The following is a 20500-nucleotide window of genomic DNA, read 5'->3' on the forward strand; positions in this document are numbered from 1 at the left end:
ATGCGTAGTGATGCATGATATATACTGTGCAACCGAGACTACGGTCCAGATGGATCTAGTTGACTCAATTTACCTTGTCTTCGCGATTCTCAGTGTCGTCTCCATTATCTTGCTCGGAATCTATGCCAAAGCAATTATTTAATTCGGTCGTGGCTACCGACAAACGCGAAATGACCCAATAACGACGACAGTTATCCCTTGCAAACCGAACATTTTTACGAGAAAGAGATGGAATTGTCGTTTTAACATTCCCCTTTGAAAGATTTGTTCAGCGACCCCATGCACCAGCTTTCGTCATCCTTTCCAATAACCACTTTTACCTATCACATTTTTTATTAAATTGATTTGCAAATTTCACCGCATGTCCCCTTTTCATTAAAAAATAATAAAAAATAGCTGACCATTCTTGGAATAATTTATGGAGTACCAGATGCAATAAAATTGATTTTATCCTTGTGTACAAAGGACCATCGACGTTTCGATATTGGATTTACTTATACGTGCGACAGGTAGGTGGAGCGTGGAATGAAATTATAAATGGTACCAGACTGCAACCTCGAGGGCCAGTCGCTGCTTTCGAGCTGCAGCCAAAATCTGTTAGGGCAGCAAAGTAATTAAGACATTTTTATTCGTTAAGCAAAGGATTGTAAATTGACGAGAAAATCAGCTGGGTAAAAGTAAGGAGTTTCTCCAGTGACGAAAATTGTACCTTTCCACCAATCCTTACATCACGATGGAACTAATTAAGCATTTGATCAATGAACCGGTAAGCGTTGAATAATTGTCGATGTTTAAAAAAATCTATTGTCTGCTTTAATCTATTTTCTATTATCCACTTTCTTTATTTCTTTTTTTACGCTTCGTCTATGTTAATCTATATATATAATTATTCGAGTGATAAATTTCAGAAATTGAAGTTGCAGAGTTTCATAGATATATTTGCACGAATCTATTTTTTTCATCAACGATATAAAATTCTCTCGAGTAACGTCTGATGATTATCGAGACTTTCAAGTATAGCGAGGATTCCTGTAATGCTGATGATTACATCGTAATAAATCATTTATCGGATCTCGGAAAAATAATAAATTTTGTGTCAGCAAATTCATAGCGAACACCATCATTCTAGGAAGAAGCATCAACGAGCTAGCGTGTCATCACGCGCCATTTAAACAATACTTGAACTTATCAGCGATTTTGTAACGTCAATGAAAATAATTATTAGGATAATTAGGAGCACCGTTGGGTTATTGAAGAAAGTTTAACGCGAGTAATGCATTTTTGTCGAGCAATCGTTTCAACTTTAATTCGCGCTAGCACTTGAAAACCTCTTTGGCAAAGAGGCAAAAGTCATTAAATCCACTAATCGAGAGGTGTTAATTATTATACTTTTTCCTAGCCAAATGCAGAGACGCCAATTGAGAAAATCTTGCATTTTTCCGCTTGACGGAATCCATGGTAAGAAAATAAGCAGGATATTCCTATGTACTTTAAAAGGTAGGATTAAAATGATTTGTTTAAAAAATTAATAAATAAATTGCAATAAATTAAATTCCATTCTTTATAAAGATTTATTCGTTAATTTCTTATAACAGTACTCTATTAATGTTTTTTTAATTATCTAACCTCGATCCACTTACAATATTTATAATATTCATCAATTTTAAGACCCAATTAAACCAAACGTTAAAACAGTTTTATGAATTAAGTCTTTAAACGAGCTTCGAGAAATCGTTGTATTTCTCAGTTTTTGTAATTGGTACTATAATTTATTAAAAAAAAAAAATAGCAAAGTAGTTTCTTATGGATAACAAGTGTAAAATTATAGAAGAAAAGTTTTCGGAAGTTCTTAGATTTCTTCCGGTGGCGTGGCCTCCTACAAAGGCCCGGGCCAATGAGTGCGCGGGTTAAAGAGGTCAAGATAAATTGCAATCTAATCCAAGAGCTGCTTATGGTAACGTACCACGATTATCATTCCTTATCACCCGAGCAAAAATTTTCACCATTGCTGTGAGACTTGTTCGTTTAATATAATCATAAAAAATTCATTAATTTATCAAAAATATTTCTTATTAATACAGAAATTCATAAAATATCCCTCATTAATGTATGGGATTGGAGCGTGGGACCCAAAAGATTCGGAATAGAAAATTGGGAATAAAATAGAAATTTAATCTTTTATTTAAGGTTTTTTTACTTTTGTTCTCTTTACACGATTTGATATATGAATCACGATCGATGGAAGCTGAGAGATGATGGAGAAGAAAATGGGGGGAGGAAGGTAGTCGTGGATCTGTGGTAGGGAGGTGGGGGGTAGAGGGATCTTGGCGCGGAAGTGGTGGGGCATCAAAGATTAGACTCGCCGAGTCCCAAACTGAAACTTCAGTTTAGTTTACTATCGGCACCGCGGTGCATCCTCGCTCATTAAACGTATACGCGGTCGCCTTAAAAAAGAATCCACCCAATGCACTCCTCGATTTAACCGTTTTAAGTCAAATTGTTTAGAGCAAGAGAGAACCGATATCTTCGATCATCCAAGGCTCGATAAACAAGTTGGACAAAATATAGTTATATTTATATAAAATGAGAAAAAACGTATAAAAAAATTACGAATATTTTAATTAATTTTTATATCAAATTTTCAATAATCGTATCACAAATATTGTTAACGTTAATCGTTTTCATCTCGTCAAACGTCGATGCAGTATAAAATTGATCCAAATTTTCAATAGGTAAGTGTATACAGGTTGTTTATTTGTTTCATGGAAGTAAATTTTGTTCGATTTGGAGTTTAAGTGGTTCGATAAGAAATATTAACTGAATTTGTTTATTTCTATCAAAATTCGTATTTCTTACATTCGATTATTTGAGAATTTGCCGAGGTTTTCTATTTTATCGTCGATTTGACAATGTTTTTTCTTAGGGTAAACCGCAGTAACACGTGTTCGACAAAAGTTCCATGTGCTCCACCTGATCGTCTCGCAACTTGCACTCGATAAGTTACTCGTCTAATTGTTTACAAAAATTCAATGATGTCCATTTGCTCTCGATAAGAATATAAATTCTTTTTTTTAATACATTAAATCAAACATTTTTATAACTATATATATAATATTCACAAATCTCGAATAAGCTCACTCCTTAAATAAAAATATTTCTGAATACTAAAACATTATCAATCGATGCACACTGTATTAAAATATTTTCTCAAGTTAATTTAAAGAATGTAATTTTCAAAAAATCATCTCGTTCAAAATTCTCATAAATATTGATGGGGGAAAATTTGAAGCTCCAGGATGAAAGGGGCGTTTAAAATATACCGCGAAAGTTGAAATATAAATATATATACAAACGTACACCCGAGATTTTTGACGCAGCAAAACTCTCGAGCATAAAGAAGCAAAAATTATCTGGCCACGAGGAAGGACAGCTCAGAAAAAGTGGCATCTGCTATTTGAGAGCTCTGACGTTTTGGCAGGTTGCCATAAAAAACTCAGTGCTGTATTATTTACACTCTCCGAGTATTAACAATGTTCGTGTTGTTTCAATATTTCCCCCATTCTCCACGCATGTGTACCCAAGGTGACCACAACTCGAGAATAATTTTTTTTAATAATAGAAAAATTTGGTTTGCGATCTCTTGGAATTGCACAATCGAATCGCACAAATTTTGCACAAAACTCTTGTTACCACCGGATGCTCCGAAAGCGAAATCTTGCTTGGCCATAGCGATGAACCGATCGAGTTTCCATCTGGCTTCGTATTCACTCGATTTCACAGGGAAAATATTCACGGATGACCAAATCCACCGAAAGATCCTCTCATTCTCGATCTTCGGCCACGTTGGAGTCTTCGATAATTGTATTTATTCTTCGCCAAAAATATTTGCAGATTCCACATTCCATATGCAAAATATATTACAAAAAAAAAATTGCAATCTGAGATTAATCCTTAAACACTTTGAAAGCATCGGTCTCTCGAATAAACGACCGATTCGAATCATGTAAATACTCGCAGTCTCGTTTTATCGATTCGTGAATCAAGTTTAATAAATAGAGCTCGTCTACTCATTAATGGATTAAAGCCACGTTCGTTTTATCTCGAGAATCGCTTCACTTTCTTGCAGACATTCTCAAGGAATACCTATATATATATATATATATATATATATATATGAAAACTCTTCGTGCTCCGAAAGTATCACTCTGCAACCGTAAACGCGCGAGAGTAAAACTCAAAAAAGCGCACATAAATTATCGCAACATTTCGCTTTCTTGCGATGGACGGAGAATTTTTTTATTTAACGAACGAAACCAAAAACGAGAATCGCAAGTTTTTCGTTCGAAGAATAATCCAGTGTTGTACTATATATACAGCGTGACAATCGTGGGTATAGAAATTGAGCAAACAGAAGGAAGACTATATACAGTAACACGTTCGAAGAAGTCTCGTGAGATGCACACAGGCGCGAGAGAAATTCACCTACTTTTGCGCAGCTAATTACGCGCTGTAGCATTGCCGAGCGATTTCCGAAAGAGCGATCAGCTATGTAGCCGAAAGTGGTCTGAGATATTACTATAAGAAATAGAGTGGTAAGAAAAATTTCGATATACCTAAAACTGGCGTTTAAAGGCAAAACTGATAAGAAAATTCATTTATATAAGTGAGTGGAGCAAAAAATTCATTAGAGTCTGAAGATATTAAAGAGAGTCGTTAATAAAGAAGCTATTAATCGTGTGCTCGTGTCGGAGTACAGCGAGCAGTCGATAATGTTCTGTTGGAAAAATTTCAAACGGTTCGTCAGACTTTTATATATATATATATATATATATATATATATATATTTAGAACGATAAACAGGGTCAAGGAAATTAATGAATGAGTAAACGATCAAAACACGGTCTCATTTCTGTGATTTTTCATTTGTTCTAGGTGTGGAGTTGCAAGAGGGAAAGGGAGAGACAGGGAAGACAAGAGAGAGAGAGAGAGAGAGGAGAATAAAGAGAGTGAAAAGAGAAGATTCGAACGGTACCTGTGTAGAAGAGGATGAGGTACAAGGTGAGAGAATTTATTTTTCTTTTGTCAGACACAACGAAAATTCCTCCTTATACCATAAGTGCATAATATAGATCTGCATAAAACATAAGGCGAGCACGCGAACACCTTGATTTATCCAACTCGACGCGTATAATATTCTTACCGCTACGCGCGTGACACGTTAATTCCATGTATATCCGTCCCAACAATGGAATATTCGCCAGAACGATAACTCGAAAAATGTCTGCATCGATTCGCTTTATAGAAATAAGTTCGAGTATTGATATGAGAAAATCTGGGAAGAATTTAAAAAAATTGTTTGACAATACGTCATCAGAATTTATTTATTTACTTCTCAAGAGACACTCTGCTGAGATTCGAATTTAATTTGCGGATAAATAAAGCTGATACTGCTGTAGCATAATAATTATCGAACGGTTAAAAACATCGTAAAGCGAGAGATGTTATACGATTGTATTTATAGCTTATCCATGCATGATTTTGCAGTGCTCGAGGAATCGAACGCGCATTATTGTTTTTTCCGTAGGAAATATTCAACTCGAGGGGAGAAACTTCTTTTCAATGCAAAATTGAGTCTGATGTCAATTAGTTACGTATCGCTTATTAACGCATTGTGCGTCTACTGTAAAATAGAAATAGGAAGGAGAGGAATAATTAAGCTCGCTGAGAGTAGTCATTGTCATCAGCGTTCGTCGTATTCATGGTCAATATTGCTGTTTTTTCAGGTTCTTTTTTAAAACTGTACACGAATATCTCATGGAATCATTACATATAGGACTATGTCCATTAGGTGGGGGGGAGAGAGAGAAAAGGTGTCGTGGGTGCGTTATTAGGTGGAAATATTCTTATCAACGTGTCGATTCATCATTTCATATTTCCCTCCTAGCATATGTGGCGAATGGTCAACAGTTAGACGAGCAACAATAATTGGACCACTTATCCCATCATATTGTATTGTACTCGCTCCACGCGATATAGACGCGCGCCTACAGACAAAAATAGTGTAGTGTATATAATAGTTACTGGGATTGTAGTCAGAATTTAATCGCATTGGCTAATCAGGTTATTCACCCTGACCTAGGAAACAAAGATTTTCTAATAATCGTTTATCGATCGTGCGCTCCGATCACTGAGCTTATTTGTGCTCGGATCGATTATTACGAGCTTATTGAAGCATCTCTTCCGGTTTCTCCATCGAGACGGATAACACAGCATCGACTCCCTTATGCAACGGACTATTGTGCCAGAGCTGTTTTTACACACCACCCTCTTTTCTTTTGGCAACTGCTGGTCCACTATTAATTTATTTATATTCCACTTACAATATTTTCCTTGTGATTTTGTAATAAAGAACAAATTTTTGTAATTTTTTTTACGAGTATAGTCCAAGTTCTTTTTTCTTCCTGTGAACAGTGATTTATTTTGTTTTAGTAGCTGCTGATTTAATGAGAGTTTATTGATTTGTAATTAGTTTTTCTTTGTTAAAGAGAGCAATGTGCCATGTGTTGGGTTTTGGTGGGAGTTTTTTATTTTGCTATATAAAAATAGTGTTTGTTTTTCTTCATTAAAGTCAAATCAGTTTTATTGATATTTTTTATCTATATTAGAGAGGAGTGCGTTACGTCGTTCAGTGTTAATTTTAGTAAAAGTCATTGACCCTGATATTTTGGATGGAAATGGCTGAAAGTCCGATTAGGGATTCTCTGTACGATGAGTGAACTCGAAACTTCCGCGTGGAAGACGAAGGAGGAAGTTGACGGTGGACCTTGCTGAAATTCTTTGCTTGGAACTTCCGGGACTTATTCCCATACAAAGCAAAGGCAAACTACAATGAGCGATAGCGGAAGACTTACGCAGCGCGAATATCAATTACAATTGATAACCATTTGAAATTTTGTTCCTAAGAACTTCATTAACGATTATAATTTCGAATTTAAATAATTGCATTAAAATGTAATATTATTCCATTTTTTGCTAAAGCACAATATAAGACCCTCCACTAAAAACATCCTACAACTTTCTTCTCTTGAAATACATTTTCCCAAACTCTAAGACAGGAATATCAAAAAATATTTCGAGTTTTGTATTAGAAAATTTACTGAATGAAATAATAATATTTTTTAATTAATAATAATTAACAGTATAGAATTTTAAATTAATTCTGTCATTTGCTATAATTTTGTCGAATCCTTTAATACTGAGAATCAGTGTCACAAGTATATATATACACATACTGTTCTACCTGACATTGACTCGATTTCATCGGGTAGTTCAGTTCAGAATGAGTTCGGTTTAAGAGGAACTGTAAGAGCTGAGACAGAGTCGAGAACTCCTCGATTAGTTTATACGCTTCGCTACTTTTCGTCAACGACGACGTCAATTGGCCCTACGTCCAATAATAGCGCGAGGTCAACGTGCCATATCCAAATCGACAGGCCAAAACTCTCAACGATCAAGATTTTCTCCAAGCGAGCCCTTCGCAACGTTAATCGTGTACAATGAGGAAAATTAAATCTTTCTCCATATATTCCTACGAATTTTGCCAATAGAAAGTACAGAGTGAATTTAGCTGCAAAATCAACAAACCAATTTCCCGAATTGTGCAGCCATCAGGCTCGCAATAGCAAAACAAATCTCATCTCGTAGACGAGTGAAAAATTCGTCTGCGAATTGGCAATAGTGTCGATGATAATTTCTACTGAGCAGTCAAAACACACGATTTGCCAGGAATATGAATGGACTCGATTGGTACTATTACACTATAGATAGCAGAAATTTTATCAGTGGGAATAAGAAGCATCGTGTCGGGTGACGCGTGATCGATCAGAGATCATAAATTCAGACTTGACTCGATCTCGAGGATGAGAGACGATTTTTTGCTCTACAAATGATAGGACGGTAAATTTTCAAAAAGCACGCGAGAGAGATAAATGGGTGTCAGAATTTATCAGTGGCGGAAGAGGATCGATGACACTCGCTGAGTCTTCGTTCGGTATAATCGTGGAACGTGATTGGAAAAATGATCAACGCTGGTCACAGGTGGAGAGGTTGTTTGAAATTTAGCCAATCCAAAGTGGGATTGGTAGAGGAATTTTAATTGCTGTTCGTGTGTATTGGGAGTCAGGAATGTATTTAAAACGCGTATATAAAAAAATGATATTTTTGAATGTATGAAAAAAGCAGCATGGATCAGTTGGAAGAAAAAATTAATTAACGTTGGAGGTAGGTAAGCTTTGTGGGAAAATAATAATGAGTCATTGGAAAATTTATTTGAGTCATTTAACTGGATCTGCACACCTGAGTAAAAACTTTGGTCAATTGACGAAATGGTGAAACAAAGGAAAGTGATAAATGACTGCAGAACGTGATTTAATCATGAGAGATCAATGTTAAATTAATGAGCCAACGAATTACCGTTCAATGATTCGATTCCATCTGCATAGGAATTTAAATGAAGTTGGTATTAGAATTAAATAAACGTCATGGGACAAAGAAAATGTGCTGTCGTGTTCAATTGCGATTCTCTTTGTCGCAGTCACCGAACAATGAGTCTTTAAATCAGTTAATTGATTGAAATAGCATATTTTTATTTTGAAATTATAATGTCGTATCGTTTCATGGCGAAGTTGTTTTTTATCGAATTTTATTTGGCCATTGCTTAAATGCAATTATTAATTTTCTTGTTATAAAAATTAAAGGGAGTATAATTTGTTTATTCCTCTAATTACCACGTGGACTGGCTAATGACTGTTGGTTAACGAACGGAAAGTAAAGTGGACCATTTAATAGTCTTAGTTTTCCCCTTCTGTCAGCCACGAAACGTGTTTAATGGTTTAAGCGTGAGTCAAGGGTCGAAAGGTCAAACAAAACGATTGACTTTATTTGAAAAGTACAATCAGAGAAAATTAAGAGAAATATTTGAGTAGTCGTTCAAAATAGCTTAGTCTCTCTCGACAGTTGCACGCACGAAAAAGTTTAAGTAAATTACTAAAAATAAAAACTTGCACAATTTTTTTAAATCTTCTTCTTTACAAAAACATAAACTTATCAATACGTTGCTTGTATTTTGATACAGGACGATGATTATATTTTCCAAGAAATTGGCATTTTTATCCCAGCGTAGATTGGCACGAACATTCGTGAATATGCGTAAAAAAAAATAAAAAGAATCCTCCTCGCTGTTTAATGAACGATCGCGTAAGCTGTTATATCACCAGATTGTAGGCAAGGCAAAAATCCACGATAATCGAGTTATTTGCATCGATAATTTTCACCATTCACATTTATAATCCCCGTTGAAATTATTGAGGGAAGAAATAATTATTGCCAGCAGCAAGATACTATTTTATCTTAAAATGTCGAGAAAGGATGAATTTGTGCAATTTGTTATTTTTGGAAGATACAGAGTTTTGGCATGTAAATAAATAAGAGGATATCGACGATTGGTTGAATAGGTAATGAACGAGCGATTTGGAGCAAGGTGAGGTGAGAGCATCGATCATCGAGCATACAACACCGGATGACACTTCAATTATACGTTTCAATCGCAACCAACGAATAAATGTTAGGAACGAGGCTTTCCACGTAAAAAGGACAATGGCGAACCATTCGAAGCATCTGACACATAAAAAATAGAACGAGAATCTCGTTAGGACTGTGTATATACATTGCGTAACCGTGTGCTTCTCGTTAAAAGCATCTTTGCAAATTTACTGCGAGTGCCAAAGATTTAATTAACCAGTTTGCACTGTTATAACGTAAAACAGCTAAAACTGTGTTCTATCCAAACACGACGAAGTTATTTAATGACTATATCGCATCGATAATCGGTCTGTATGAAGAATCACGAATGAATTGTTCGTATATTTTGGAATTGCAGGTCAATGACCCCGAGGACGCTGAGAGGAACGCCGGGGACGACACTAAGAGGAATTCGGGCTTGTCTTGGTAATTCGTCAATTATCTTAAAGCTTATATATATATATATATATATATATGTTATAATGTAAATAAGGGATTAAATAAATGATTTTGATGATTGTTCTAATAATTTTCTTCGTTACTGTACCCTCGTCGGGTCCCTCGAGTGGTACAGCAGGCTCTTCTGGTTCTGCTTGACCTCGAGGGAAAATTGGAGAACTTGTTAAATGACGCAGGGGGGACGGAATTGATTGTGCGCAGGCAATGCAGTCATCGGGATGAGAAGAAATCGAGTGGAAAACAGACGAAGCTTGTGATAGTGGTCGGATTGCTGACGGTGACCGTGATCGCGTTGGTCGTAACGTTGACCTTGCAGATGGCCGTCTTCCGCAAAGAAGAGTACAAAGAGATGTGCCAGAGCGAGGAGTGCATAAAGACAGGTATTGTTTACCTTTATGGACTATCATCATCAAGGTTATTTCCAACTGCTCCCACACACGTTCCTCGCTCCACTCCCAAAATCACCTTGAAGAATTCCTCATCTTCATTATAATCAATCCTCTCCATAATCCATCAAGTTTAATTACAAGATTTAATTTCCATTTGCCCAAACACATTTGTGCAAAATGGTAGAAAAACTTGCAGGGTTCTCCATTGGTACACACCATGAAATGTTTTCAGCTGCTAGAGTGATAGAGGCCATGAACAAATCGGTAGATCCTTGTCAGGATTTCTATCAATTCGCTTGTGGTGGTTGGATCGAGAAGCATCCAATTCCACAGAGTCAAACATCCTGGGACCAGCTGAGTTTGCTTCGAGAGGAATTGTTGAAGAATCTCAGAATCCTGCTGGAGGAACCTGACAGAAACGAGGATTTGAGGCCGGTGAAGCTGGCCAGAGCTCTTTACAGAACTTGCATGGATACTGGTAAATATTGATCGAGAATGTGTTTTCAAAGTGTGCTGCTCCTCATCCATGAGTAAACATATGAAGATGTAACATTTTAATATGGATCAATTACGACACGAGTTGTTGATACTCGTCGATAAAACTGAAGATATTGTATAATCCTGAAGAGAGATATATAGCATTAATAACGGAAAACACATACGGACGTAATTTGCTTAACTCCGTCGATGAATTATTCAATATAATTGTCGTTCCTGCCTTCAATGATAATTTACCTTTGCCACATGATAATAAACTGTTACGCGTAAAGGCCAAAGTTTAGTTGGCTCTTTTTTTCGCTCATTATCCTCTCCGCTTACCGTTACCGGAATAATCGAAGAAAAACTGCAGACCCGACAATCGCATTATTATTAACGCGACTTTTTAGAATTTTCTTACGTTCGAGTGTCGTAGCTCGCATATTACAGTATTTTTAGCATTTTACGATCCAACGCAGCACCGCGGCTGTTTGGACTTAAGAGTGATCGATGAACGTTGCACATTTTTAGCCAGCGTGGAAGAGTTAGGATTGGAGCCAATATTTGATGTCCTTGAGAAAGTGGGTCTGTCGAGGGATCCTCCATTTGGGAAGGACACTGGACCAGTGGACGTTCCTAAGATCACTGGTACCGCTCAAAGGATTCTTGGCTTAAACTTATTCATCAGCTTCTACATCAGCGAGGACATCAGGGACACAACGAAGAACAAGATGGTGGTGAGCATATGAGCAGAAGGATAGAGTCGTGTTGGCAAAAATGAGAATAATTGCTCGTTTTACGTGTATTTCGATATATAATTGCAGATGGAGCAGGCATCGCCAGGTTTCAGCGAGAGGTACCTCCTGGAGCCACAGCGGTTCAAGGCTGAAGTGGACGAATACAGAAAGTACATCAAGGCCATGATGAATCTAGCTGGAGCCGGTAATAAAAGCTCCATTTTCGCCGAAGAGGTCCTCCAGTTTAGCACGGAACTCGCCAAGGTGAGCCTGAGGAACGTTTCACTCGACAGGGTCAATGACCTCGAGGAGGTTTACTCCGGAGCGAAGGAAGAAGAAGCTACGATTTAATCTGAATTTATCTTCGTAGATCATGGCAACTCCCGAGGAGAGGAGAAGCTCCGACCATTTCTTCTACGACATTTCGATCAAGGAGCTGCAGGCACTCACGGATATCAATGAGAAAAAGGTATGGGTGTTTAAAGATCGCTGTGTGTAGTTATTATAATATTTTTAATGAATCGACTGGATCCTTGAGAGATTAAGAATAATTTTTAGTGGAACTGGATAAAATATTTAAACTCGGTGTTCGGGAGAACCAACGTGACGATCGTCCCTGAAGAAGATTTAGTGATCATAATGGATCCGCAGTACTTGCAGAAATTGGTCCTGCTACTGGATGTAACACCGCAAGCTACTATAGGTACGTGCGAGGCTCGATCTCTTTAACTAATCTCTAAAGTACGTCACAATTCATTGCTTACGACCAATGAGTGGCGTAATTTACGAGCTTTCAGCTCCATTATCGAATTTTCCTTGGACGATGGCGAACGAAGCCCGTCGAGGGTCTCCGTCGACAATAATAGACAGCTTTGGAGAACGCTGATATAACATGACATTTTAATTTTTCGTTTAATTCTTATACTCGTTTCTCGCCACTTTATCGTTTGTTTTACTAGCTAGTGCACCGATGCAACGATTCAATAGACTTTTCTGAATAGGATTTCTTGTTGAGAAAATAAACGGAAAACGAAAGGAACGCGTGAGTAAGTTTAATCAAACGAGGCCAGAAAGGTCGTATATGTTATCGCGGAACGTCATTACACAAATCAAAGAACGACATTGTTTTTGATTATTATAATTGTAATAATAATGCAAAAGATATATACGTTTTGTTTTTAAGTAACATTAATTTACGCGCTTGTTACTTCCGCCATGTTTGGTCGTATGAAGCAACTTATTTTTTCTTTGCGGTGAATGAGATGTTTTTTGGGGGATTTTATGTTTTCAGCACGTTTCATGTGGTGGAGCGTTTATTCGACCGTTGCTCCACTGACGCTTCAGAAATTCCGAGATTTAGGCTTTCAGTTTGCTCAGAAGGTTTTTGGCTTGAAGGAGAAGACACCGAGATGGAAAGGATGTACCGGAAATGTTAACTCTAATTTCGGAATGGCGCTCAGCTATATTTATGCTAAAAAACATTTTAATGAACAAGCGAGGGAAAAGGTATGTTTCGAACAATGTGCATATTTTCGCGTCTTTCGTATTATATCAACGTAGTAAGGATTAGTGACGGAAGCCATTATGGTCTCACATTCTTAGCTATAATTCAAAGAACTATTTTTCATTTATTTCTTTCTGTTTTCTTCATGCTGTTCTATTCTCAAATATATCAATATTATTTATCTCTGGAAAACTATATTACACAGGCCTTGGAAATGTTACTGGACATCAGAGCAGCTTTCGACGAAATGGTTACGGAGCTGGATTGGATGGACGCTGGTACCAGAGCTCGAGCACATAGAAAATTACACGCTATGAGACCATTCGTTGGATTTCCGGAGTGGATAACAAATCCAGAAAAATTGAACCAGTTTTACGAAGGGGTGAGAATAATTTTAATCAGCATGATTCGATCCTTCGTTCGGACAATTTCAGCAATCTGAAAATTTTCTGTTAGGCGGAAGTGGTGGAAGGAAAATTATTCGAGACTTTCCTCAAGCTTACCGACGTTGGGGTTAAAAAGAGCCTAGTTCGTTTACGAAAGAAGCCACAAAAAGACAGATGGATATCCACTGGAACGACGGTTAATGCATTTTATAGTGCTATATTGAATTCAGTTAGTAAGTATTGTTAAATTTCAATTTTACAAATACAAATTTTACATTGTTTCATAATATGTAGCTTTTCCTGCTGGAATACTTCATCCACCGTTCTATGGAAATGGATTGGAGTACGTATAATATATAATAATAATGGTAATAGTCAGAGGTTTAACATTTCATTGAATAATTTGCTCCTCAGATCCATCAATTACGGTGCGATGGGTGCTATAATGGGTCACGAACTGACACATGGTTTTGACGATCAAGGTAAAGTATTGTGCAAAGTCTTTGGACAATCGTTAATTAATGGAAATGTGTATATTTGCGGATTAGGTCGACGATACGATGAAAATGGAAACCTTAAGCAATGGTGGAGCAACGAGACATTGCAACATTACCACGAGAAGGTGGAGTGTATCATCAGGCAGTACAGCAGCTATCATTTACCAGAGTTGGGTAATAATTTTACAGTAGGTACCCTCCAGATTCTTCTTAATTTCATTTCTTCACTGCAGCCTATTAAATATTAAACTCGTTATATTTTTGCTTGTACCACAGATAAACGGTATTAATACGCAAAGTGAAAACATTGCTGATAATGGTGGCATTAGAGAAGCTTATAGAGCTTTCCAGACATTGCAAGCACGAAACAGTAATCAACAAGCATTACCAGGTCTTGCTAGCTACAGCCAAGAGCAATTATTCTTCCTAGGTTTCGCACAGGTAATCAAACTAATTTGAAAGTATAAAACAAGTTTTAAGAAACTAAGTAGTGTCTTTGAAAAATTACGTATCAATTTGATCTGAGATGAGTCCATGTAACGATTTGCAGGTTTGGTGTGGAAATTACACAAACGGTGCCCTTAAATCTAAGCTCATCGAAGGTGTCCATGCCCCGAATCATTTCAGGGTAATCGGGACTTTATCGAACAATGCAGAATTCTCCAAGGCTTGGAATTGTCCGCTCAAAAGTCCCATGAATCCTGAGCACAAGTGTGTTCTGTGGTGAACCACAAAAAATTGTGATACTGCCAGTGATGGAGGTATACTGTTGTAAAGCTATAATGAGTTACGTATTTGTTGGAACGATGCAAAGCAAGCATGAAGACGATTGTAAATAGACTGACTTGTATATGGGATCTAGTGCATAATTTTATAAAGTTTTAGGTAGTACTTTAAAATGTTTAATTTGTCATCTGTAAATATCATACAGAAAATAAGTAAAACGTACATTTTTTAAATTACTGTATTTAAATAAAAATAAACAAGCTGTCTTCTTATTTATCTATTTCAATGACTAACTTCAACTTTTTGTCTTTTTTCTCTTATTTTTCCTAAATCCTTCACTTTCAATTTCTCCTTCATTTGGTGATTTTGCTTGAACTCTTTGCTTCATTTTATTTTTAATTGGAGCACTATTCGCTATCTTTTTCTTTTTCTTGACTGGCAAACCTGAATCATTGTTTACGTCAATATCACCGTCTTTTCTTTTCTTGGGCGAAACTGTAATTTTTTTGGCTTTAAGTTTCCTTTTTTTCTTTGGATTTAGTTGTTCAGAATTTTCAAGGGATTGTTCTCTTTCTCGTTTTATCTCTGACACATTACGCTTATCCTCTTTAACTTTCTTTTTCTTTGAATGTTGCACTATTTCTGACTCTATCTCTTCTGAGGTTCTGGCATTCTTTTTTGTTTTCTTTGTCTTTGGCAGATCTGATTTCTTAATGGGGGATACACTCCATTCATCATCCTCATGCTCTATAATGACTTCTTGTTTTAGCCTAAATTTGTTATTTTTTTTAACCACTTCATCTTCCAGTTTAATGTCTGGTTTCGTTGACTTGACATTAGAATATATATTGGCCAATGATAAGCATGTTATTCTAGCACCACAGTTGACACTATGTAACATGCTTAACTTGTTTTTAGTAAAACGCCAGAGTTTAATTTCTCCTGAGCTTGAAGCTGTGACCAGTAAATCATTTTTATGGGCTATACATTTAACTCTAATATCATGCGCTATTATATCGACAGTCTCAGCGGATTTCTCAAGATCATAAAATTTAACTTGCCCATTATCCAAGCCAACAGCAAGAAGATCATCTTTTAAAAATTCCACACATACTACTTTTGACTCAAAATTGATTTCGTTATCGATACCAGCTAGTGCCACTGAGTAAACATCAATTTTATGATTCACAGCAAGAAGATATTTTTCCCCATTTGGGCTCCATCTAAGTACTGTAACATTTTTAGCATCTAACTTTAGTCTTGGAACTAAATTTGTAGCATAAGCTTGTCTTCCTTTGATTAAATTCCATGTTCTAAGAACTCCATCAGCTCCTGTTGATAATGCTATGTTTCCTGTTGGATGAATAGCAAAAGCGTTTACAGCCAAGCCTTTGTGTGGTTTTTGTAAATGCATTTCTGTTTGCCAATTGCCACATCGAATAGCAGCTATAGTTCCATCACTACTACATGTAAATAAATGAGTAGCGTCTGGAGTGAATGCAAGAGCATTTACTGTATCTGCAAAATATAAAAAGTTGGTATGATTTTGGTCAAAGAAATCCTAAATGTTGCATTTGCACTAAATCGAGCATTGTAGATTTACCATTATGATGCATAAGACAACCAGATTGTATCCTTTGTTTCATATCATATAAATATACGGAATCATCTGCTCCACCAGAGGCTACATAATGTTTTTTATTATCTACAGAGCGTATACTAGCAACATGTGTATGAATAGCAAAACTTTTTTCCATTTTATATTCCTAAAAATAAATTAGTTTTAGCATAAAACAGCAAGTGCCTTATTAAACACATGGCTATACTTTTACAAAACTTTACTTACATTAACAATATCATTAACTTTATATCCTAATAGGTACTGCTCATAAGTACCTACTATAATTTCAAAATCGTTCATTCGATTATCCATGGTTATGGTTGCCATCTGTCCTCTTTTCCCCGGACACTAACCTCTTTTACTAACCTTACGGGCACGTCCGGGGGGATCTTTAAATTTATCTGGGATTTTCAAATCATTCGAAAAAGTTATTTTTTTCTAATTCGTTACTACCTCTAAAAGACTGATCAATAAATATTATTGGAAATCGGAGATGTGTCGTGGTGAACGGTCCGGGACTGGCTTTAGCCTTTAGGCTTGACTCTTGTGTGGGCCGCGGGACGCACGTGGCCGTAGTATGTAAATAGCTGAAATGTGCAAATATAATTCCGGACACTGTCGTAAACAGTTTACTTTCTTACATTTTCTAACCTCACTTTAAATTCTAGAATGCTTGGGTCGTTTGGGTTTATCATCAAAATTACAGATGGCGATATTTGCTTATTTGGCGAATCAAGAATCCCTTTAATTTTATTGGTTAAATGGGCTATTAAATTCTTATTAAAGAAAATTTAAATCATATTTAAAAAGCAAATGTTTTCTAGGTACTTCTTTCAAATATTCATCCTTTTCTATTATTCAAATTAATTGATTGATACAACGACTATTTATTTGTAACAATTTTATATTATTAATTATTGCAATGTATTTATATAATTATATATACACTGATATTTTAAGCATAGTATTTATAGAATTATCTTTGGCATTATAGTATTATTATTTAAGAATCCCTAATAATGTGACATAATCGTGTAAGTAATGCAATATGCATTATCTTATCAGAGAGTACTAAATGGAAAAGTTTTCAGAGGAAACTGTTATCAATTGGCCAGCAAATTTCAGAGACACTCAAGATTTTGGGAATCGTGTGGAATAATTAAATACAAAAATCAGCTAAGAAAATAAATATTTTTATTAACAATGACGAATGTTAAAATTGTTGATTTAGAGGTAAAAGATATCAGATTCCCTACATCATTATTGGCTGATGGAAGTGATGCTATGGTAACTTCACATATAAAGTTATTATAAATACTATAATTACAATAATAGTGATGTAAAATAATTTATGTTAAATTGATACTCACTCTATTATAATTGCATTAAATTAAAAAGCACACAGATCCAGATTACTCCTGTGCTTATATTATCATAAAAACTGATAATGGACTTTGTGGCTATGGCTTGACATTTACTTTAGGCAGAGGAACAGAAATAGGCAGGGTTAATTTAATTTATTGATTAGAAAATCTTGAAGCACTTATGTAATTAAATATTTTTTAAATTGAATTTAGTGGTTCAAGCCTGTAAATCGATGTTCTATCTGATAAAAGGTGTAGAAACGAATGATGTGTTTAATAATTTTGGGGCTTTTTGGAGAAAATTAACCAGTGAAACTCAGTTGAGATGGGTAAACATTGAAACATTATTCTAAATTAATATATAGAAAGATATAAATATATTTAGTAATATTCCAGATTGGACCCGAAAAAGGAGTAATTCATCTTGCTACTTCAGCCATAATAAATGCATTATGGGACTTATGGGGTCGTTTAGAAAACAAACCACTGTGGAAGCTATTAACTGATTTAACTGCAGAACAATTGGTTTCTGTCATTGATTTTCGATATATGTAAGATAAAAGTATCTTGATCATAAAAATATACTTAATAAACAGTGCTTAAAATATCTGTTTTAGTACTGACATTGTTACGAAAGATGAAGCTTTGCAAATACTTAAGAGTAATGAAATATACAAAAAGGAGAGAGAAATCATACTAAAAAAGTCTGGATATCCAGCTTATACTACACAAGTTGGGTGGATGGGCTACAGTGATGAGAAAGTTAAAGAATTATGCAGAAAGTATCAGAAGCTTGGTTACACTGCATTCAAAGTTAAAGTTGGCCAAAATTTAGAAAAAGATATTAAACGATGTAAATTAATTAGGGAAGAAATTGGTAAACAAAATAAATTAATGGTTGATGCAAATCAAATATGGGATGTTGAGCAAGCTATTGAATGGATGAAACATTTGATTGTATTCAAGCCAATTTGGATAGAAGAACCTACTTCTCCCGATGATATCTTAGGACATGCAAAAATTGCAGAAGCTTTAAGGCCTCACGGAATTGGAGTTGCGAGCGGTGAAATGTGTGCTAATCGCGTTATGTTTAAACAATTCTTGCAATTAAAAGCTATTGATTTTTGTCAAATAGATTCCGCTAGAATAGGGGGAGTAAATGAAATATTAGCTGTATATTTAATGGCTAAAAAATTAGAAGGTATGTCTTAACAGTTGTTTGTCCTAGAGCTAACACCTAACTTTCATTCTTTTATAGTACCAATCTGTCCTCATGCAGGAGGCATTGGCTTGTGTGAAATGGTTCAGCATCTTCAAATGTGGGATTTTATTAATCTGACAGGAACAACTGATAATCGAATCATAGAATTCGTGGATCAGCAACATGAACATTTTGAAGATCCAGTAAATGTGCAAAATGCTCATTATAGAGTTCCAATGAAACCAGGCTATTCAACAAAACTTAAAGAAGAATGTATTCTTAATTATACATTCCCAGAAGGCAAAGAATGGCAAAGACTCTATAAGGAAGGCCATTTTAGTGAAGTATAATGTATATATCCAAATGTAACAAAGTTTTACTGAAATATATTAAAATTAACTCAGTACAAATTCAATAATATATAAAATAAAACTCTATATACCTATCATCGATGCTTAAATTTTTAGCATTATAAACGAGATTTAACATAATCAGTCTGTAAATGAAAAATACAATAATTAATAATATTAATAAGTATTCTGAAGAAATAGAGATTAAAGTAATACTTACACTAACAAACCAATAAGAGTCAGGTTTAAACATTATTCTTCTGATTAAACTTAAATTCTCTATTGGGGAGATCACATGTAAATGTAAATGATTAACACTGTTGAAAGGAGGCCATGTAAACCCTGTCCTAGTATTTTCCAAATCAAATCCTTGTTTCTGTGCCAGTGTATCGATAGCTGACAGCATTTTTTCATCTGTTTCAAAATATATATATAACCATTACATATTATAATGATTGAAAGAATTAAAATTGCATAAAGTAATTTTTAATATTTACAAAGTTCTCTGTCTTCAGGTTTTAATTCTTTTGCATTTTTAATGTGTTGTTTAGGTAAAATTAAGTAATGATGTGTAGAAGCTGGATTTATATCTTTAATGCATAATATGGAATCATCCTAAAATATAAATAATTACAACTTTTACAATTAATCACATTATTAATAAATATATATATATATATTTATTTTTATTAATGAGACGGTAATTTTGTATAGTAATTCAAAGGTAATATTTTAGGTTATTAATAATTAAATGACATACCTCGTAAATTTTAGTGCCCGGAACTTCGTCGTTTATTATTTTGCAAAAAATACAATTTTTTATATACTCTGTCATTTTTTTAAATGTATTGTTTCTAAACAATGCAATTTGAAAGATCATATGAGCTAATACGAGAGTTGTAAAGTATCATTCGTGCAGTCCCGTTTACTCTGTTCCCCCTGGCCTACCAACTTCAACGAAGTTTTCAGCAGTGGCTGACAAGGAGTAAAGTCATGGAGATGGGAAATAGAGTGAGTGACGACCTCGACCGGTGACTAAGTATAATTATCTGAAGATCATCAACAATTACTATACATTTAAAAGATGGTAATGCCGACTCTGCTCTTAATCGACAACTTTAAAACTGATCTCTATGAAAGGTTTATACATACTGTAATGATGAAAAAAATTAGGATAAGTATGAGAGAGATAATGAAGCACATGCTACTG

The 20500-nt window shown here is 35.3% G+C and overlaps 4 protein-coding genes across 6 annotated transcripts; 2 read left to right on the forward strand and 2 right to left on the reverse strand.

Annotated features, from left to right (window-relative positions):
- Window positions 1-2410: 2410 nt before the first annotated feature.
- LOC136774160 (endothelin-converting enzyme 1-like) lies at window positions 2411-15052 on the forward strand. Its single transcript, XM_066728294.1, has 17 exons — window positions 2411-2732; window positions 4933-5058; window positions 9938-10005; window positions 10240-10418; window positions 10660-10905; window positions 11436-11641; window positions 11729-11905; window positions 12012-12110; window positions 12200-12344; window positions 12933-13147; window positions 13351-13527; window positions 13602-13764; window positions 13826-13874; window positions 13946-14013; window positions 14080-14216; window positions 14305-14469; window positions 14579-15052. The coding sequence occupies exons 2-17, from the start codon at window positions 5047-5049 to the stop codon at window positions 14753-14755; spliced, it is 2283 nt and encodes a 760-aa protein (XP_066584391.1). The 5' UTR covers window positions 2411-2732; window positions 4933-5046; the 3' UTR covers window positions 14756-15052.
- LOC136774162 (p21-activated protein kinase-interacting protein 1-like) lies at window positions 15031-16736 on the reverse strand. Its single transcript, XM_066728299.1, has 3 exons — window positions 16601-16736; window positions 16358-16520; window positions 15031-16272 (listed from the first exon to the last, which is right to left on the reverse strand). The coding sequence occupies exons 1-3, from the start codon at window positions 16700-16702 to the stop codon at window positions 15050-15052; spliced, it is 1488 nt and encodes a 495-aa protein (XP_066584396.1). The 5' UTR covers window positions 16703-16736; the 3' UTR covers window positions 15031-15049.
- A 332-nt stretch (window positions 16737-17068) lies between these two features.
- On the forward strand, window positions 17069-19290 carry LOC136774163 (mitochondrial enolase superfamily member 1-like). 2 transcript variants are annotated; one of them, XM_066728301.1, is made up of 7 exons: window positions 17069-17199; window positions 17467-17662; window positions 17774-17876; window positions 17953-18068; window positions 18136-18290; window positions 18357-18940; window positions 18998-19290. In XM_066728301.1, exons 2-7 carry the CDS (start codon window positions 17579-17581, stop codon window positions 19288-19290), a joined length of 1335 nt encoding a protein of 444 aa, XP_066584398.1. In that variant the 5' UTR covers window positions 17069-17199; window positions 17467-17578. The 2 variants fall into 2 exon arrangements, with proteins under 2 accessions (XP_066584398.1, XP_066584397.1); XM_066728300.1 differs by lacking the exon at window positions 17069-17199 and adding an exon at window positions 17273-17409.
- On the reverse strand, window positions 19226-20313 carry LOC136774169 (adenosine 5'-monophosphoramidase HINT3-like). Of its 2 annotated transcripts, XM_066728309.1 has the most exons (5): window positions 20051-20313; window positions 19788-19905; window positions 19511-19704; window positions 19383-19436; window positions 19226-19319 (listed from the first exon to the last, which is right to left on the reverse strand). In XM_066728309.1, exons 1-4 carry the CDS (start codon window positions 20168-20170, stop codon window positions 19410-19412), a joined length of 459 nt encoding a protein of 152 aa, XP_066584406.1. In that variant the 5' UTR covers window positions 20171-20313; the 3' UTR covers window positions 19226-19319; window positions 19383-19409. The 2 variants fall into 2 exon arrangements, with proteins under 2 accessions (XP_066584406.1, XP_066584405.1); XM_066728308.1 differs by having other exon boundaries at window positions 19298-19436.
- Window positions 20314-20500: the final 187 nt, after the last annotated feature.

The sequence above is a fragment of the Prorops nasuta genome, unplaced genomic scaffold (assembly GCF_024137725.1).
Source record: "Prorops nasuta isolate Cenicafe-Biocafe unplaced genomic scaffold, Cenicafe_Pnas_1.2 PNAS00006, whole genome shotgun sequence".
Classification (NCBI taxonomy): Eukaryota; Metazoa; Arthropoda; class Insecta; order Hymenoptera; family Bethylidae; genus Prorops; species Prorops nasuta.

What these genes read in the sequence shown, in the direction of transcription:
- LOC136774160 (XM_066728294.1), top strand. An exon ending in TGAACCAGTTTTACGAAGGG is followed by an intron (nt 13,528 to 13,601) that starts GTGAGAATAATT and finishes ATTTTCTGTTAG; the next exon opens with GCGGAAGTGGTGGAAGGAAA. An exon ending in TGCTATATTGAATTCAGTTA is followed by an intron (nt 13,765 to 13,825) that starts GTAAGTATTGTT and finishes CATAATATGTAG; the next exon opens with CTTTTCCTGCTGGAATACTT.
- LOC136774169 (XM_066728309.1), bottom strand. Translation starts at nt 20,170, where the DNA reads ATGATCTTTCAAATTGCATTGTTTAGAAACAATACATTTAAAAAAATG. An exon ending in CGGGCACTAAAATTTACGAG is followed by an intron (nt 19,906 to 20,050) that starts GTATGTCATTTA and finishes TTTATATTTTAG; the next exon opens with GATGATTCCATATTATGCAT. An exon ending in ACCTGAAGACAGAGAACTTT is followed by an intron (nt 19,705 to 19,787) that starts GTAAATATTAAA and finishes ATTTTGAAACAG; the next exon opens with ATGAAAAAATGCTGTCAGCT.
- LOC136774163 (XM_066728301.1), top strand. Translation starts at nt 17,579, where the DNA reads ATGACGAATGTTAAAATTGTTGATTTAGAGGTAAAAGATATCAGATTC. An exon ending in CTGATGGAAGTGATGCTATG is followed by an intron (nt 17,663 to 17,773) that starts GTAACTTCACAT and finishes TAAATTAAAAAG; the next exon opens with CACACAGATCCAGATTACTC. An exon ending in GTGAAACTCAGTTGAGATGG is followed by an intron (nt 18,069 to 18,135) that starts GTAAACATTGAA and finishes GTAATATTCCAG; the next exon opens with ATTGGACCCGAAAAAGGAGT.
- LOC136774162 (XM_066728299.1), bottom strand. Translation starts at nt 16,702, where the DNA reads ATGGCAACCATAACCATGGATAATCGAATGAACGATTTTGAAATTATA. An exon ending in AAGTTAATGATATTGTTAAT is followed by an intron (nt 16,521 to 16,600) that starts GTAAGTAAAGTT and finishes ATTTATTTTTAG; the next exon opens with GAATATAAAATGGAAAAAAG. An exon ending in TTGTCTTATGCATCATAATG is followed by an intron (nt 16,273 to 16,357) that starts GTAAATCTACAA and finishes TATATTTTGCAG; the next exon opens with ATACAGTAAATGCTCTTGCA.